This window comes from Microdochium trichocladiopsis (assembly GCF_020744255.1).
Source record: "Microdochium trichocladiopsis strain MPI-CAGE-CH-0230 chromosome Unknown B0I36scaffold_3, whole genome shotgun sequence".
NCBI classification, from domain to species: Eukaryota; Fungi; Ascomycota; class Sordariomycetes; order Xylariales; family Microdochiaceae; genus Microdochium; species Microdochium trichocladiopsis.
Window position 1 is genome coordinate 1,127,177 of NW_025763546.1, and position 18,121 is coordinate 1,145,297.

Here is an 18,121-nt window from a genome sequence, read left to right on the forward strand (position 1 = left end):
TTTGAATATGTATGTGTGTATGTGTGTGTGGTACAGCCGAGCCATGAGAATGCAATGAAAGTTAACGCATGGCCGTAAGTTCTCCGTGAACGTATCAAATCAAACAGATCAGGCTCAGAGTCAGACTCAAACTCACACCAGAAATGGAGAGGCTTTGTGTGGGTGATTGTGGGTGTGAGAGAGGCGTACACATATACATACCTAAGTACACAAGGGCAGAGACAGGCATGGCATTGCAATTAGCATGAGGAGAAAAACAACAGCACGCGATGTCTCGGCACATGCTGTTGCCGTGGCCGCTGCCTGCTTCTGTACAGGAAATCTTCCCCCGTCTTTGTCTTTTCTTGATTGCACGTCTTATGCTACAACACCATCTACTCGTGGGGCGTGAATGCTTTGATACCTGTCAACAAAAACGGGACACTGTCGTGCCTGACCCGGCACGATCCTCCTGTTCGACCAACGATGAGCGAAGATGAAAAAGCTGTGCTTCCGCATCTGGCATTCCGGCCCCCATGTGTCCGGCTTCGGCACCTGCCAAACACGGCCTATCATATGGACGTGAGGTATACCGAGAATCTTTGCCCGGGCCTCTTCCCCCACGCCATAACCTGGCTGATTATGGTAAATGCTTGAACGCCTCGCAGGTGGCATGATACATGTGTGTGGATCATCATAGTCTGCGCTGGTCGCACAGTAGTCCCATGCAATCATCTAATGTCGTCAAAAATACTCTAGAAGTCCAAGTAGTCTCCGAGCATATCGACCAGATGACGGTCTCGGAGGTCCCCGAGATTCAGGAACCGGTTCCAGGCCCAAATGACGGCGTTTCTGTCCGTATGTGCAGCAAGGCCGACTCTATTGACAGTTGCCGAGTGCTTGGCCCAGAACCTGCCAACCACCATCAGGACCTACGCCACACGGACAGAGGTAGCTTGTCTTTACTGAGGTGGGAAAAATTAAAGCCTCAAACTCTCTCTGCATGACACAAAACGGGCAAACAGAGCTGCCGCGCTCCTCGATGAGACCGAAGCGCCCCGACTGGAAGAATTACGAACGTCTCTTTTCCCAGACCATATGATTGCGGACGTGACATTCGGTGAGACCGGCCCTGCTGCTGCTGCTCCCGCCGCCGCCGCCACTAACACTACAGCTAGGAAACAGGAACGGGCCTGGACGTCGGGGGCGCTCCCGCCGTGGCTGTCTCGGGCCCGAGGTTCTAGTGGCGGGTTCTGACAATGGCGATGCTGTCGTCTTTTTTAGGCCTTGGGCTAGAGCCCCCTCCCTCTCGAGTCATTTCATCCCGAAGATTGCCCAGCCCCGGGTTGTTGAGGCCGAGGTCGTCCCGTTAGCCGGCCTCCAGGACACACAATCCACCCCGTCCCCGCGCGCCCTTCGCCAGGCTGGACTTTGGCACAGTAATACGTGCGTGCGTGGGCGAGTAACGTGTATGCGTTTGTACGTTGTGCCCACAGACACGGTCGAATTAAACATCAGTGCAGAGCCAGTGCTCGCCTGAACTCAATGGAGGGAGCTTGCAGAGAACATGTGTTGAGGCACGTGGCATTCTCGACTGGGCTGCATCTCCGGTCGTGAGAGCTCATTGGTCGCGACGATCCGGAAAAGGGACACCGCTTGGATTAAGCTTTCGCCCGTGATGTTCGCCCCCCCGTCGTGAAATCTACCTTGCGGTAGGGCTTGTTGTTGTTGCTGGTGGCCAGTCCAGTGTCTATTCAGCGCTTTCGCGTCAAACCCTGGCCCAGACGTGCGTGGACGGTTCCCACATGGCCGGGGCCGAGATCAAGCTGCGTGGCGAGCGAGGTTGTGTCAGAAGAGACGCTCACTTGCGTGGGCGATGACTCCGTCATTTTCGCAATGCGTCACTCCCGACCGGCTTGTCGAATGTCAGTTCTCACACAAGCAATGCACGGCCCGTGCCTGAGCCTGATGGGGACTTGATCCTATAGGTATACAGCTTTCGACTGTCTCGAACTATAGTCTGCAGTAGATACTCCACGACGAGCCGTCTCAGGACTGAACGCTTTCGAGACAAAGAACCCCCACCGGGCAATGCGCTGCACGGTGGTGAAACCTCACTTGCCGTGCTCACCGGCGATATCTCTATGCGCCCGGCAGTGGTGAGTTCCTTGTTGGCGAGATCTGGAGGAGGTGACTCCGCTAGGCAGGAGAAAAGGCTGCTTGGCAGGGTGCTTGTTCGCTGTAGCATACGCTGGGCATCCCAGGTTGATGCCGAACCATCGGGCTGCAGCCACTGCGTGGCCGCAGAAGCGTAATCATTTGTGACTTTGGTCAGCCGGAACGCAAGTGCGCCTTCACGTGCCTCCACGTAGTTTACCGATCCTGTCAGTAATTGGTCTTCTCGTGGGTTTGCTTTGCCAGCTTGGGACTGGAAGGCCGACAGGGCTGAGTGATTGTCTATCTGCCTTACTTTGACAACCAGTTCCGAAAGCAGCGTAGCTCCTATGAACCAGGCCATGAAGCTCAGGGTATGTGTTTCTGGTCATTGGCTCTCATGGCCCTGTGGGTAATAACTCGACAACCCCTTGAGGGACCTAACCAGAAAGGCCTCGAATATGCGATGCCAGGAACCCGGCCAGAGACAAAGAAATCGTACTGTAATGCCCGGTATGCGCGCTTGCCAATTATTTTACGCAGTGCAAGATTTGGGCCGGGATGAATCGCCAGTGGTTAAAGTCCGTGGCTTGTCAGCAGGGAACCTTTGCAGCAAGGGTGTACCCGGTATGAACTAAAAAGTGCAGCATTCCAGGCTGCATGGAGGGCGGCTTCGCTTACAGGTGAAGTCCAGTCGTCCCCTAGGGCGCCTACGAATGCGCTGCCGTGATGCCCATGCTATTCAGATTCTTGATTGACTCTACGCGTGTGCGCGCTTGTGGCTGTGGTGTCAAGCAGTCGTCGAGCATCACGGGGGCAACTATGCATCGGACCTGAGCTAGGCCACGAACGCCGATTCGGCGTGCTACTAACCAGCAGCATGCGTTCGTTGCGGGCCAGTCAATCGATGGAGGCGGCCGCGGGCTCTCCATGTCAGTCCCAGGTCCTGAAAGCACGTGGTCGTATCCATGTCCGCAACCATTTTGGGCGCGGCTAAGACAAAGAGGGGTGCGCAAAAAGCATGGGTCCATCCGCCCCTTGCGGTACAGCGCTGTTGCTTGAAGGATGAACCCCCCATCTGCCCACAGAAGGTTCCTAGATGCCCTGCGCAACCCGAGGTATAATAAGTGATAATAAGTCCACTGCCTCGTTTGTGCTCAGGAAGACGTAACCCCTTAAAGGGAGGATTGTCAATCGTATGCGGTGTTGGCAGAGACGTGAAGCCATCAGGTCTGCATCGTGGTATCGAAGTCAGCCTGCCTTGAAATTCCGGAGCTCCAGAGTGGGCAAGGCCTGCAAGATCTGCGGTACCATGCTGTAGGTACTTTGCCTTTCAACGCAGCACGTGGGGATCGACTGCTCGATGTCTCGGCCTTACGGCATGGGGTTCCGGCGTGACATGATCTGCAACAGGCAGTTTGACCAGGAGGCTCAATTGTGTGCTTGAGCAGCGATTTGGGCCTCATTAGCATAGTCTGTTAATTCGTACGGGGTGAACTCTCTTAGCGTAAGCACAAGGATTGATTAGAGTTGTGCCCCTCCACAACCCTGCCGAGCCTGGTGATTGCATTCACGCGGGGCAGGGTCGTTGAAGCCGGATGCGTCTCGCTGGAGGTGTTGGTACTGTGTCAAGGGATAATTACCACGCCTTGTCGAGAGCGACGAGGAGATCTGGATGGACAACATCTATTGAACGGGAAAAAGCCCGGTTGCGGCAGCAAGATTCTTTCGGAATGCGGAAAAGTCGCGAACCATCCTGTGAGCTCAATGCTGCTTAAAGGAGCCGTCGTGTTGGTGTCTCCAATTTTGACCACCGGCCGGGACAAACTGAAGACCGGTTTACTATCACATGGGCACAGTGGCAAGCCTCGAGACTGGTGGCATGTTCGTGTACTAGGGAGATTGTACCCGGCGAATTCACATGCTCGCTCATCTCCTCGTGAACCACCATTGCTGGGAGTGGTGTATAAGCATGATTCCCTTTCTCCAGACTGTTGTATGAGGCAACCAGGCGGGACATAAAAACAAGAACGAGGAGTGGTGATTGTCGATGATATTGGCGAGGCCAAGATGAATCGGCTGGGAGGGCCAGGGACGACTTGGATGCCGCGAATCGTTGCGGAGGACAATACCAAAAGCCCTGCTCCTCACGGCACAGCTTTGGGAGTGGACTCTGCCATTCCGGTGACACTTAAGCCGTGCCGTGTCCACGGTTGGTTTGGCCACGTGGATTTGTGACGAGAGTTAGGCGGGCCCGGTGTGGGCGGGGGCTGGGGGTTTTCTTCTTTCTCGTTGTCTACAAGGTAATTAGCGACTACGGCGCAACATGGGTTGTCCAAACTATCGCACCAAGAGTTAGGCTGATTGTGAAGACGGGCATGCCCCTGCATGAGCCGCTGGGGACCGGCACCTAGCGACAAGCCGCCCGAAGGCAACGTTGCTCGGGACAGAGACCCGTGGCTGGTGTTGTTTGTTTCAATGCTGGGGGCATACATTGGTGTAATTACGCTACACGTGGTCCAGAAGTGCAATGCTCGTTTGCGGCTTAGTGTGTTATGGGCCAGGGCTTAAAGGACTGCAGAGGTCGGATCGAGGCATTGTGGGTGTCGTCGAGGCCGCCGCGAAGTGAATAATAGTGTTCATGGCCGCAGCCGTGGCGGGCAGGCTAACTGGAAAGCGGCTGGGGCCTGGCGAGGCCGATGGAGGGTTTACGGTGACCAAGGCTCGCTCAGAAGCCACCTGAATGTTATCGAGGAATGAAAGGCCCAAGGTGCTTTGAATTTGATTGACAGAGGGGAATGGCCGAGGAGCTGGAACACGACACTGGCTGCATTGACGTATGGTTTGGAGGGCCGGCCTGGGCCACCCACCACAGAGCACCCGCAGTTTGTCTCGGTGCGTTGTCAAGAGGCCCCGGCATTCTGTGTGACAAGGCGCCTGCCCCTGGCCGCGGTCGCACCTGTTAAGAAGGTACTTGTATGAAGCGGCAAGGCACGGCTCGCAACAAGGTCCATCACCATCACCATCGCCAAACCTTACCTTTTCTGCACTGCACCCCAGAGCTGCTCCTTGTGCACGCGCACCAAGTATTAACTTCGCAGGTGTGTAGCTGCTTGGCATGCCCATGAGGCTCGACGTGAGATGGAGCGGCCAATGGCGACAATTGTCTCCCAAGCCACAGTTTCGGCCACAAACATGCATGTCTAGCACCGCACTGTCGCTCGCTGCGAAATCTCAGCAGCAGCAGCAGCGGCATCAGCAGGCGACACGGATGGCTTCCGTGGTCAGGCTGCCCCCAAGCCGTCATGGGGTCGGAAACAACATCACCTGAGGGGCAAACCAGACCCCCAAGCTGGCTGGGGGCGGAAATCGCATGTGCTGGCTGGCTGCACCACCGTCCGTCAGCAAGTCGTCGAGATGCCCATCCCGCCGATCTTGCCAATTAGGTAAGCTGCCAGCACATGTGTGGCAGCCAGGTGAGATCAGACTTTGATCGACGGCCCGTGGCGGACTCCACAGCACACGTTGCGCCGCGAGCAGAGTGGCAACCGGCGTGGCTAACATCCTGGCGGCCACATGGAAGAAGAACCACGACAGGCGCTGCACTGGCTGCTGTGCCCGGCGCAGCTGCATGGCGCTAACCGGCTCGAGAGCCACACCCACATGCCCCGTGCTCGGCCGTAGCCGGGCGCCAGTCGACAGCCTGCGCCTCGAGCCTCATCCGCACGGCAGCACAGCAGCAGTTGGTGGCCAGGTGTGTCTCTGGGTGGTGTCACCCAGGTCAAGCGTCTCCCGCGTGCATCCCTCGGGCCGCCCGTGCATGCCACGAGAGAGAGAGGGGGACGGGTAGCACTTGGGCCGTCCCACGGCCGTCGGCCCTGCTTGCTGGAGGCGGTGCTGTCGCGAGGGTGCCAACTACCGGTCAAGGCTGGACGGGGAAGGGCCGGGCGGGAGAGAGTCGAGCACGAGGGTAGGGATCTGGCACGCGGGCTGCCATGCGGCAGCGCTGCATCTGCTCCTCTTCGGGGCCTGCTCCTGCAAGCAAGTAGCTCGACGTGGATGGATGGATGGATGGATGGATGGGACGACGGACCGTGTGCAAAGTGTCTTTGGGTGCCCGCCCCCCTTCCCAGGCCAGGCTTTTGTCACGCCAGAGCTGCATCCCGCCCGCTGCTCCCCCTCGTGCTACACGGCGGTCCCAATCTCCATCCGTCGCCCAGAGCACAGTTCCCCGCGAGTACTACAGCTCGCCGCTCACACAGGCCCCCCAGGGATCCCTTCTCTCACCGAAAGGGGGGGGTCCCCCTGGAGCTTTATTTTTGCCCAATCCCCCTCCGGGGCCGCCTCGATCCACCCTGGCCACCTGGCCTGCTGTACCCAGACTGTGCGGGCATTTGGCTCGGTACCGTGCGGCAGGGGCGTCGTTCAACCACACGCACACGCCCAAACCCTGCGGCACGCTTGCAGGGGCGGCACGCACGCTATTCCCCGGGACACGCGCTACACAAGATCCCCTGCCCCCAAGGCGACAGCTAGCAGTGGCTGCTGCGCTTCCACTTGGCGTGCCCGCCCAAAGCCTTGCACGCCGCTCACTGCATTTGCCCGCCCGGCCCCATCATATGTGTGTCTGTCTCCTGCCTGAGTCGCTTCAGTTCACGGACAGACAGCCAGATACACTGCCAGCCTCTGCTCGTCGGGGGTCCAGACTCCTAACCTGGCACAAAAGCAAAGCGCCCGGTCATTGTGCCTCTCAGCGCCGTCCGTCTCCCAGGCTCCGCTCCACGCTGCGCTAGGAGGTCGTCGATCATCGTCTCGGCCGGCCCCAACTTACCACCACCACCTCTCCCCGGCGACTCCCTCCTCTCCACCACGTCCGTCTGGCTTTGATTCTGGTCTCGCAAGGCACTGGTCTTTGTCCCGATACATACTCGTCCCGCTACAACAGTCGACAGTCCCTCTCCTGGGGCGTTTCAGCACTCCCTTTCCATCCTTCCCCAACGACTACTGCACTGCTGCTCCTGGCCACATCCACTGGCTCCGCGCACTCCCACCAGGGAATCAGAGAGTCCCAGTCGTCTGCTCAGCCCCGTGGAGTTTCTCTTCGGTCTTGCCCAGGGCGCATCGTACAGCACCTGCCAGGTCATTGGACCCTGACTTCACGGCCGTGCCCCAGAGCCCACACTGGCATCGACGACGGAGTCCAACGCCTGCAGGACTTTCGCACCCGGCAACTCGTCAAGGGACAGCAGGTTCAGTGTGCACTCAGCAGGACTTCGCCCACCATATACTCGGGACCCAACTTCTTGCTGAGTCCAAGGAGGCAAAGCTAGCCTCGAGATCTCGCCTCTTGATCACTTCCAACCCACCTGGGACTCAGTTGCGTCCCACAACCGCAGTCATGGGCACCGATCACCAGGGTTTCGCGCATCAGAAGCTCCCTTCTGGACTCGCTGGCGTGCTCAATGCCCCCGAAGAGACGCGCGACTCCGCCTATTTCTCGAGCACTGATGCTTCGAGCAAACGTAAGACTGTTCCCCGGCGTGCAATGGCTTGTGCATTTCCTCCGTGAACCATTACTGACATGACCGTGAGCAGACACTTCAGCTGCCTCGAGCATTGGGCTCAACGTCTACCATTCAGTCCACGATACCACCCCATCGCCCACGACCACGAACTTGGTCCCGATTGCGTCCCCAACCGGCAACATGAGCGTAGCGTCGATGGTCTCCCCCACCCTGCCAGTCAATCGCCGTCTCGACCGTCCCCAATCTATCGAGTCTGGCGCCTTCAACGGCAACGGTGCGTTCGGCCCGGAATCCAGACGTGAGAGCGTCGACAGCAGAATGAACCAGCACTTTGGCGACATGCGCCTCGGGAATTCACCATATGCCAGCCAGAATCATTCCACGACCTCGATCCAGGGAACGCTAGCACAACAGCGGAACCCACGCGCTGGCGTTGATCAACTGGCTTCACACAGAATCTCCAACGGCTATCAGCCAAATATCGACCGGACCCCCGACGGCCACCCCAAGGTTACTCGCACTGCCCCCGCGATCACAGGTCCCGCGACAAGTCACATCGCCCGAGCGGCGGAGCCGACCAAGGGCCAGGCTTGGGCGTTCCCCGAAGAAGAAATCAAGCGTGTCCCGTCGTCCATTGCCACAACCAGCTTTATTGGTTCGCGCAGAAGCAGCGTGGCTGAGTCAATCGCGAGCAGCCAATTCACCACAGAGTCGCGCCTGCCTCCAGGCCAGCGACGCCTGGACGAGAGTAATGGCCCGGATTTCCCGCGCTTGTCGAATGTTTCCGGAGATTACCCTTCACTGCACCATCATTCCCTGCAGCACAAGCAGCTTTCCGACTTGCACAGTGAGGAGTCGAGCCCTCACGGTGGTGCCCAACCATACAGCCGGACGCCTGAGCTGCGGATCAGTCACAAGCTCGCCGAGCGAAAGCGCAGAACGGAGATGAAAGATCTGTTCGATCAACTTCGCGATCTCATGCCTCAGGAGCGTGGATCAAAAGCTTCCAAGTGGGAGATTCTTTCTCGAGGTTTGTCACCCTTCGGCGGCACTATGGGGTTCATTGTGCAGTGTGAAATGGCTAATGCTGACATGTTCAACAGCGATTGCGGAGCACCAGAGACACACAGACACCATCAAGCAACTATCTGCTCACTGTAACACAGTGATCCAGGAGGCCGAGAACATGCGTCGTGAGCTGGAGATGCTTCGCATGGAGAACACGCAGCTGCGCAACGGCATGAACGGCACCCCGCAGGCCCAGACTTCGCCAACTCACCAGGCTCCGCCGCAACCATCAGCAGACCCATACGCGTCCGATCCTTACGGAAGAAACTCGCGCCCCGAGCTACCACCACTTCGAGCACTCAGTGGTAACATTCCAAGCCAATCTGACTCGATGACCGGGGTCCAGTATGATGCCCAGAGGACCAATGGGTACCGGCCTGACAGATACTGAGCCAATTGCGCTACGGGCTCGCATGGCAAGCAGGTTCCCTTGCTGTCTCTTCACGGAGCAGTCACCCTTTCTTCACTTTGACTTTCATGGACATGATACCCATTTTTTTCACCTCGGAAGTGCCCAAACCATCAATACGGAATGTTGCGGGCGATGCAACCGCGGTCGAAACTACTTTTCTTTCTTTATGGCGAGTCGAACCTGCTCCCTTTCTCGTGGACCCAGCCTCTCGCAATATTTCGTGTGCGGCGTTACGACATAGCACCTGCCGCAATGCTCGTCTCACACGAGCTTTTTAGAATCATCACTGCTTCTTGTGCCACCACTTCCATTTTCATCTTTCTGGCATTGTGCGAGAGATTCATCTCGTAATCCTCTTCCGCAGCAAATGGCATTGGCCTTGGCCGCGGTGTAACATATCTAAGGGATATGCTTTGACGAGGCCAAACACGTGTTGCAAAGGCCCGAAAGCCAGTAGGCTACATTTTGATCCTGACATCGATCTGCGTGGCTGATAAGTCCTCGGATAATGTTGGTTTTCTTGGTTTTCTTTTGTGTGTGCTGTTACGAAGCCATGGGAGGCTTCTGTACAGAGTACCTGCGACGTGGCGAGTTGCCCCCGAGGCACGGGGTTTGTGTGGGTAGACCTTTGCGTTCTGTCTTGTTCTATGTGTTTGGATCTTAATTGGCGTTGGACCCCCAGGGGCTTGGAAGGACGGTACCAAGGTGTCACTTGTTGGATGGGCCAAAAAAAAACTGTCAAGGGAATTGACTTTGGGGCATGGGAATGTTGAATACCACTGTTGTTTTTAAGATATCCAAAGTGTCAGTATTCAGGAATTTCTCAGTGAGGGTGCTTGAGACTGGTGATTGTCTACCTCGCACACGTGCTGACGATGGCGCTTCCAGGACACAGTCGAATGTGATGCTGTGCTCTGAAGTCTTTGACCGTGTTGGCGTTTACGTTTAAGGACATAGCCATCCTTTGGTGCTATCCAAGCCGGGGCTTAAGCGACAATCACAGAGTATCTGGGCCTGGTACCCTTTCCATACGACAGAGTCATGACAGGACGACGAGCCCTTGGAATATATTCAAGTCTTGGGAAGAAGATTTTAATTGCCTCCAAGAGACGGAAGATGCGCTTCCCCGCGCCCAGGGAATGTCTGGATCATTCATGGCCCAGAAGATGAATGCTAACCGACGATAAGATAGACGGCAGACTAGACCCACTGTGGGACTAGCGCCGTTATGCTTGTCCGCCTTTTCGCCCAGAAGCGCGCCCCAAGCACTTCCAGCATGGCTTGTAGGCGGGCGGGCCGGGGAGCTGTCGCAAGCCCTTTGGTGCTGGAAATTTTCGATTCCTGTGCCAGACCTACCACCAGCAACATCTAGAGACGCATTTTTCCACGCATCAACTCCGGCGCTTCACACAGCCAGCAGTCTCATTTTCAATCACTCGCCGTATCTCAGAACAGCACATATTCACACAATGTACGTGCTCAGCTATTGATGCTGTCACTCGAATGCCTTTGCAGCATTGCCAATCAGACCCCAAGCACTAGTCCGGCTGGCTAACCCATACTCCCACGAAACAGGCAGTCCTTCCGCCGCGCAGCTCTCCGGGCAGCATGCTCGTCCCAGCGGGCCATGGCTGTCCCCAGACAGCAGGTCGCCTCCTTCGCCATCCAGATCAGCAAGCAGAACCTGAGACCTACCACAAGCTTCCTGCTCGCCCGCGCCTTCTCCCGGTCCGCCCCTGTCGCTGAGGAGGCCCCGGGCTCCGTCCAGGCCAAGGTCGAGACTGTGAGGAAGGGACACACCGTCTTCATTGGCAACATGTCCTATGACGCGACCGAGACACACCTGCACGAGGCCTTCAGCAAGTACGGCGATATCCTCAGCATCACCATCCCCCGCGACGGTCGCGGGTCTGCCAGAGGGTAAGCCATCTGAACCACCATTCCACCGCCGGCTATTGAGCATCGATGGGGACGCAACCACTAACAAGGTCTTGTCTTTTTTGTTGCACAGGTTCGGCTTTGTAAACTTCCAGGACGAAGCCGCCGTTGAGGCCGCCGTCGAGGGTGCCAACCAGTCCTTCTGGCACGGCCGCCGCATCTTGGTTCAGCCTCGCCGGCAGACCGAGGAGCAGCGTGCCAAGCCTGCCGGCCGCCCCGAGAGCACTCCCTCGAACTATCTGTACATTGGCAACATCCCCTACGAGACGTCAGACGCGGACCTGAACGCCCTCTTCAACGAGCTCGAAGGCCTCACGGCTGTCCGTGTCGCCATTGACCGCAACACTGGCTGGCCCCGTGGCTTTGCCCACGCCGACTTTGAGTCCGTCGAGGCCGCCACTGCTGCCATGGAGAAGATCAACACCCGCCAGATGGGCGCCCGCGTGCTTCGCGCCGACTACACCACCCAAAACACACCGAAGAAGGGCTCACGCTCCTCCTCTTCCTCCTCCTCCGCCGCCCCCGCGGAAGACAGCGAGGCGAGCTTCTAAACGGTGTTGATGGCATTGCCTCAACGTCAGACGTGGGGCGGTCAGGAGCAGTGCGTGCAGGATGCTGCGTGTACATTGTAGAGCGAGGTGCGACATTGTATAAATCTATCACGAGAACAATCCCCGGAAAAGAAATGGCCAGCTGGCTCTGCTGGAGGAGCATGGCGGCCGGCGTTCCGGACGCTGGCAGCAGGCTTTACTACTATCCCCATGTACTTTTATCAGACTTATTTTATGTAACGAAGGAAAATTTTATGATTTGAAAAAGCAACAGTGTCAGCTCGAGGGACTGAAATGTGACGGGCAAGGCAAAGAGCGGAGATTCAGAGTGCTTTTGGAAGTTCTGTGATCGGTAAGAACAACCCGTAATGGGTTCACATGTGCAGCCTCTTGTCACATCACGGAACCCCAACACGTTAGAAGTCGCCTCTTCCATCCTCCCGCTCGCCTGATACCCAAGTCTTCCTTGTCATTCACGTCAAAATCTCGGAATCACATTTCTACAATTCTCTGACACGCACAAAAGATGTGGACGAGAAGAGCCTGACATTTCTGTTGACCATGGCCACGATTGATAGCCCAAGGCGGTGCAGCCCGTCGACCCTCGGCTTTCTCCACCTGTTGTGGCCCTGGAAGGCTTGGTAATCAGCTTCTAAGTGGTGATCTTGTGTACGTGAGGGTACATAGGGGGGACGTTGCGCTCAAAGCATCCACTACTTGACTGTGACGACCAGTGAGCAATGCAGAGACTCTGGTGACTGAAAGGCAGCCCTCTACAAGACAGAAAAAATAAAAAGCCTTGTCCGCGAGCAGGCGACAGAGGCTGCTGGGGCAACACAAAAAGTCGGTTGCGGAGAAGCAGAGCAGGGCAGGGCAGCCCTGGAGGGCTCCGGCGTCCGGGGGTCCCCGCGCTTCGGCAGAGAGTTCCCCCACCAGCACAGCGCGCCGAGGCCCGTTCCTGTACATCTACCACCGGCCCTCCACATCTGGCTCGCCTCCTCCTCCGCACCGCATCATTTCCTGCCTTACGTCTACTTAGCCTTTACCCTACATCACTGCGCACGCGGCACCGACGAACCACCAGCCCGGCCATCGCGTATCCATCCTGATCCTCCTCCAAAAGGTCTCCCCTCGGCTCCCACCTCTACAGACACTTGCCGCCGCCGCCCGCCATGTCGTTCATGGGAGGTGCCGAGTGCTCGACCGCCGGCAACCCCCTGAGCCAGTTCGCCAAGCATACACAAGATGACAACAGCCTCCAGAGAGACCGCCTACGCAATGGCACGCCCCAAGGCGGAATGGGCGGCTTCCGCAGCGCTGCCCAGCACGGCCCCCAGGACGAGGTCAGTCTCTTTGCCGGACCTCACCCTCCTGTCCACCGCCACCACTACTACCGAGACCCGTTACTGACACCAGGTCTTGCAAACAGATGATGAACGCCTTCATGCAGCAAAATGGCCAGCTCCCCAGCATGCCCGCCGAGGGCATGAACCAGATCCGCCTCGACCACCCTTCGCAAGGCGTCCACATGCGTGCCAACAACGCCTCCCCCGCCTGGGCCGCCGAGTTCCAACACAACCCCCAGGCTGCCATGGAGGCAGCCTTCAAGGTGCCCCAAGGCACCCAGTTCAGCCCCGACGACTACGCCAAGTTCCAGCAGATGAGTGCCCACCAGGCCACCTCGTCGAGAGCCAGCCCCATGCCGACGGCCATGGGCCTCCAGAACCCCATGATGGGCAGCTACGGCGGCATGATGGGCATGGGCTACGGCGGCATGGGCGGCGGAATGTATGCCCAGCAGCCCATGTTCCACCGGCAGCACTCGCACCACCAGCAGATGGACGAGGGCAAGGGCAAAGGCAAGCTCGTCGAGCTCGACGACAAGCAGTGGGAGGAGCAGTTCAAGCAGCTCGAGCTGCAGGACAAGCAGCAGGACCTCGACGCCGAGGCCGCGCGCGCCATGGAGCCCGAGCTCAACAAGATGGACGAGCAGCTGCACGACAGCGAGACCAACTATGGCGATCTCGACTCGATATGGAAGGGCATCCAGGCCGAGCGGGCCGCCGCACAGGAGGTGCTCGATGAGGACGAGTGGGTGGACCAGTTTGAGAACCAGGAGTGGGCAAACGGCATGAACTGGGACGGCCTGACCACCAACAACCGGCTGATCGGCGACCCGCAGGTCGACAACTACCTGTTTGAGGAGGACAACCTATTCAAGGACATGACGAACCCGTTCGAGGAGGGTCTGCGGATAGTCGAGGAGGGCGGCAACCTCTCACTCGCGGCACTCGCCTTCGAGGCCGCGGTGCAGAAGGAGCCCTCGCACGTAGAGGCCTGGGTGCAGCTGGGTACGGTCCAAGCACAGAACGAGAAGGAGACGGCGGCCATCCGGGCGCTGGAACAGGCGAGGCAGCTCGACCCCAACAACAGCGAGGCCCTGATGACTCTGGCAGTCTCTTACACGAATGAGGGCTACGACAGCACTGCGTACAGGACACTAGAGCGCTGGCTGTCGGTCAGATATCCTTCAATCGTATCCCCAGCGGACCTGACGCCGGCCAACGAGCTCGGCTTCACGGAACGGCAGGTGCTGCACGACAAGGTCACAAAGCTCTTCATCGAAGCCGCCCGGCTGAGCCCGGATGGCGAGCACATGGACCCGGACGTCCAGGTCGGCCTAGGCGTTCTGTTCTACGGCGCCGAGGAGTACGAGAAGGCGGTCGACTGCTTCTCGGCGGCGCTGGCCTCGTCCGAGCTCGGCGCCGTCAACAAGCGCAGTCAGATCCACCTCCTGTGGAACCGGCTCGGCGCGACGCTCGCCAACAGCGGCAAGAGCGAGGACGCCATCGCGGCCTACGAAAAGGCCCTGACCCTGCGGCCCAACTTTGTGCGCGCCAGGTACAACCTCGGCGTGAGCTGCATCAACATGGGCTGCCACCAGGAGGCCGCGGGCCACCTGCTCGCGGCGCTCAACATGCACAAGATGGTGGAGAAGGAGGGCCGCGAGAAGGCCCGCGAGCTCCTCGGCGGCGACGTGAGCGACGCCCAGCTCGACTCGATGATGGCCCAGAACCGCAGCACCAACCTGTACGAGACGCTGCGGCGCGTGTTTGGCGGCATGGGCAGGCGCGACCTCGCCGACAAGGTCGTCACGGGCGTCGACCCGGAGATCTTCCGGGGCGATGTCGAGTTCTAGCGGGTCCGGTTGAAGGAAGCGAGAGTATATATGTGCAAGTTTGTATGTGTGTGTGTGTGAGAGAGTGAGAGAGTGAAGACACATATGTCTGCGCGGACGGGCTGTGGTCATGAAGTATTTCTTCTCGGCCTTTGGATGCATACATGCATGGAGGGGAATTTGGGTGAAGCTGTATATATCCCGAGAAGAAAAAAAATCATTTACTATCTACTAGGCATTGGGAGTCTGACCTTTCTCTTTCCAGGTTCGGAGGAGTGCCATGGCCTGCCTGCCTGCCTGCCTGCCTGCCTTGGTAGCAGTTTAGCAGTCTTTTGAGTAAACCCATCTTATGTCCAATCAATCCAAGAATATAAGAAGAGTGCAGGTTGCTTGCGAGCCGAAGCTTCAAAATATGTTGATCAAAGTCACGCAACGGACAACCGTCCATGGTGAAGGACCAAAAACAATAATACACAAACAACGAAGCAAAGTATTGAGCGCAAGTCGGCGCGTATCGTATTATTTCGCTTGCCTGTCCCGGGCCTGGTATCTTTCCTTTTTTTTTTTTTTTTCCCTCTCTCTCTCCTCTGGATTACTTCTGCCACGTCTTTCCGACTTTTGGTTTGCTTCCGCCATGTAAGCAAAATTTCATGTTCCGACGAGGCTGTGACATTTATATGTGTTGCCCCCTCCCCCCTATCCTTTCTGTTTTCGGTTCTGCTAAATTATAGGCTGACAATGTGGCCACGAGCCACCAAAGATACTAATCGTGTTCTCTGCCTTTGGGCCAGCCACCTTATTTTACACCGATAAAGCCAATGCCGTTGCGCGCGACCCCGACGGCCTTCTTCAGCGCCTGGTCTTCGCGGTCCGTCCACTTGACCGTCAGTTCGTCCCACTTATTCCCGGGCGTGTTGTACTCCTTCTTGAACTGCGCCTGCATGGCCTGGAGGCGGCTCATCTCACGGGGGTCACCGGAGCCGCTGAACACGATGAAACCAGTACAAGGGGGGAGAAGATCGTGTACGCGCTTGATCCGCGCCGCCAGGTTGCGGAGGCACGTCTCAAGCGTCATACCATTGCCGTTCATTGACGAAAAGTCGGGTGGCTGCAGGGCTGATGAAGGAGTGCCATCAATCTCACGGTTGCGATTCCACCACCCCTGGAAGGCCTCAAGCTCACGGAACCGGGCAAAGACAAAGTCGACGCCGCCGGCTGGGATTCGCTCGGCGACCGGATCTCCATGCACGGCGCGGCTGATGCCGTTGACAACGTCTTCGTCGGACTGGCAGCCTATAGGGAACGTGCTGGCGGCGCCGGCGCCCTTCATCGGGTCGCCCCAGTCCACCATTGCGCTCGTCTTGCCGACTGCCTTCCCACCCGTCGCGTCAGCACCTCCATTGGCCCGGTACGCCTTGCCGGTGCGGTGCAGGCGCCGGAAGAGGTTCTCGCCCTGCGACTCGTGGTTGCCCCAGGACTTGCCCTTTTCGCACTTTTGCCGCACCAGGTCCAGGCACGCCTTGGCGTCCTCAACCGAGTCGTGGCCGGCGGCACCCTTTTGGATCTCACGCTTCAGGAATCGCTGAGTAAGGAATTTGAGGCTGTTCTTCAGTGGCGGTCCTCTGGCGTGGGGGTATATAATGGCGGTGTCGATGACAAAAGGATGTGACAGCCTCAGAGCCTTGAGATCCGAATCCAGCGAGTGCCCTATTAAGATGGTGTGCTGATGTAATATGTCGAGAAGCTTCGTTTGGATGTCTACCAAAGTGGTTGTGACTGGTGCAAGCATCTCTTCTGTGATGCCAGAAAACCGCGTGACATAGTCGATGATGGGCTTGTCTGGCTTGACTAGCTCGTCCATGACGATAGAGCCGTCCCAATTCACAAGACTGATCCTCGTGAGGGAGTACTCGTCCGGTCCGGTGACACACATTTCACAGTCGAGCGCGAGGATTGTCCTGCCCGCAGTGATGCTTCCTTGCTGAATGTGCTCCTCGGGCACATCGCCGTCTTCCAAGCTGTTGATCCTTGTGTACACCCACCCAGGTAATGGCTGGAAATCTTGCCTCCGGTCTGCCGGTAGGCAGGCCGGATGCAAGACGTAGCCGTTCGACTGAAAGTCCTCCGCCATTGTCAGGAACTCGGTGACCCGTGTCCTGTCATCTTTCCACCCTCTGGGCTCTTTGGCATGCTGGACACCCTTGGCGCGTTTGTCTTCCTTTGACTGCTCCGCTGGTGCTGTGAGCATTGTGCCCATAGGTGAACGCATCGTGCCGAACTTCTCGCTGCCCGGTGTCCTGACAGGCCAGAGGTGTGGGAACATGTCCGCAAAGTCTTTGAGAATGTCAGGAAGCTCGTCCTTTTTCAGAAGCCGTGGGTAGTAATCGTCAGGGGACGTGAGTACCCGCGATTGGCCCACATTCGCGGCTACATCGTTATACGTTGAGAAGTCTACGTCCTGCTTGAACATCGCCTCCTCGAGCCCAGGCACCATGATGGCGACCAGCTTGCGGAACTGTGGCCGGTGAGATATTGACACCCACTGCGGCGCCACACCTTCGGCGAAGATGTACAGGATCAGATTCCGGAGGTGGTCAAGTGCGATCTTGGACTGTAATTTCGCGTTGTAGTTGAATGTGATGGACGGGTAATTCGACGAGTCCTTGGGAGGCACCTTCTTTGGCTTCTTGAGTTTCTTTGACCTTCGGTCTACAGTCTCCCAGCCCTCATCCTCCTCATCGTGGGGTGCCGAGCGCTTCAGGCTCCCGTCGCTAGCGGTAGAAGAGTCGTTGTGGGTTGGCTCAATTTTGGCTGGCTCGGAGGGAAGCAGGTCTGGCGTGGGGATGTGCGCCTGCGCCGGGATGGAGGACTGCAAGTCTGTCGTAACGGTGGGAACGTGGATCTGGGCCATCAAATCTGGCGGCAGCTCGTATTTCAAGTCTGCGCTGATGTCATGAGACAGGGAATTTGACAAGTCTTGCGAGAGGCCATGTGAGAGGTCGTCGTGGAGGTGCGCCGAAAGGTCAGCCTGCAGGTCTCCAACAAGCCCGTGTGAGAGATCCACGCCGGCGCCATTGTGGTCGCTCAGGCCAGGAACATCGCTGACGTCAAACTGCGGTAGGGTAAAGTCGGCGTGAAGAGGGTTCTCCGCATTGGCGAGGTTGGCGAGGCTCTGGTGGATCTCACCGAGAACGGACTCGGAGGCGTTGTTGATGAGGGCAGCGAGCGCCTCCTGGTCGGTCAGGGGGTCGTCCTGCGGAGGATGCTCATTGTCGTCCATCGTGAGATTCGCGTCCAAGGGCGTGGCGCATGGCCG

At 57.9% G+C, this 18,121-nt stretch overlaps 6 protein-coding genes across 6 annotated transcripts; 3 read left to right on the forward strand and 3 right to left on the reverse strand.

Moving 5' to 3' along the window:
- Nucleotides 1–1,703: 1,703 nt before the first annotated feature.
- B0I36DRAFT_85368 (uncharacterized protein) lies at nucleotides 1,704–2,716 on the reverse strand. Its single transcript, XM_046163460.1, has one exon. It carries the CDS (start codon nucleotides 2,495–2,497, stop codon nucleotides 1,913–1,915), a length of 585 nt encoding a protein of 194 aa, XP_046014988.1. The 5' UTR covers nucleotides 2,498–2,716; the 3' UTR covers nucleotides 1,704–1,912.
- A 2,395-nt stretch (nucleotides 2,717–5,111) lies between these two features.
- On the forward strand, nucleotides 5,112–9,508 carry B0I36DRAFT_405432 (uncharacterized protein; the record flags this gene model as incomplete). The annotated part of the gene is made up of 6 exons (XM_046161790.1): nucleotides 5,112–5,234; nucleotides 5,341–5,579; nucleotides 5,761–5,887; nucleotides 7,079–7,655; nucleotides 7,729–8,688; nucleotides 8,762–9,508. The coding sequence occupies 6 exons, from the start codon at nucleotides 5,112–5,114 to the stop codon at nucleotides 9,115–9,117; spliced, it is 2,382 nt and encodes a 793-aa protein (XP_046014989.1). The 3' UTR covers nucleotides 9,118–9,508.
- Nucleotides 9,429–10,379, reverse strand: B0I36DRAFT_85384 (uncharacterized protein). Its single transcript, XM_046163461.1, has 2 exons — nucleotides 9,996–10,379; nucleotides 9,429–9,917 (listed from the first exon to the last, which is right to left on the reverse strand). Exons 1-2 carry the CDS (start codon nucleotides 10,097–10,099, stop codon nucleotides 9,479–9,481), a joined length of 543 nt encoding a protein of 180 aa, XP_046014990.1. The 5' UTR covers nucleotides 10,100–10,379; the 3' UTR covers nucleotides 9,429–9,478.
- An 82-nt stretch (nucleotides 10,380–10,461) lies between these two features.
- Nucleotides 10,462–11,898, forward strand: B0I36DRAFT_317187 (uncharacterized protein). Its single transcript, XM_046153127.1, has 3 exons — nucleotides 10,462–10,609; nucleotides 10,714–11,058; nucleotides 11,150–11,898. Coding segments are annotated over exons 1-3 (825 nt in total). The 5' UTR covers nucleotides 10,462–10,607; the 3' UTR covers nucleotides 11,628–11,898.
- Nucleotides 11,899–12,799: 901 nt separating this feature from the next.
- On the forward strand, nucleotides 12,800–14,826 carry B0I36DRAFT_238260 (uncharacterized protein; the record flags this gene model as incomplete). Its single annotated transcript, XM_046149594.1, has 2 exons — nucleotides 12,800–12,970; nucleotides 13,057–14,826. 2 exons carry the CDS (start codon nucleotides 12,800–12,802, stop codon nucleotides 14,824–14,826), a joined length of 1,941 nt encoding a protein of 646 aa, XP_046014992.1.
- Nucleotides 14,827–15,361: 535 nt separating this feature from the next.
- On the reverse strand, nucleotides 15,362–17,987 carry B0I36DRAFT_317190 (uncharacterized protein; the record flags this gene model as incomplete). Its single annotated transcript, XM_046153128.1, has 1 exon — nucleotides 15,362–17,987. A coding segment is annotated over exon 1 (2,110 nt), but the record flags the coding sequence as incomplete, so codon positions are not given.
- Between the last annotated feature and the right edge of the window lie 134 nt (nucleotides 17,988–18,121).

Coding starts and splice junctions, on each gene's coding strand:
- B0I36DRAFT_85368 (XM_046163460.1), bottom strand. CDS start 2,497: ATGGCCTGGTTCATAGGAGCTACGCTGCTTTCGGAACTGGTTGTCAAA.
- B0I36DRAFT_85384 (XM_046163461.1), bottom strand. CDS start 10,099: ATGGCTATGTCCTTAAACGTAAACGCCAACACGGTCAAAGACTTCAGA. Junction 9,918..9,995: donor ATCGTCAGCACGTGTGCGAG/GTAGACAATCAC, acceptor TAAAAACAACAG/TGGTATTCAACATTCCCATG.
- B0I36DRAFT_317187 (XM_046153127.1), top strand. Junction 11,059..11,149: donor GGTCGCGGGTCTGCCAGAGG/GTAAGCCATCTG, acceptor TTTGTTGCACAG/GTTCGGCTTTGTAAACTTCC.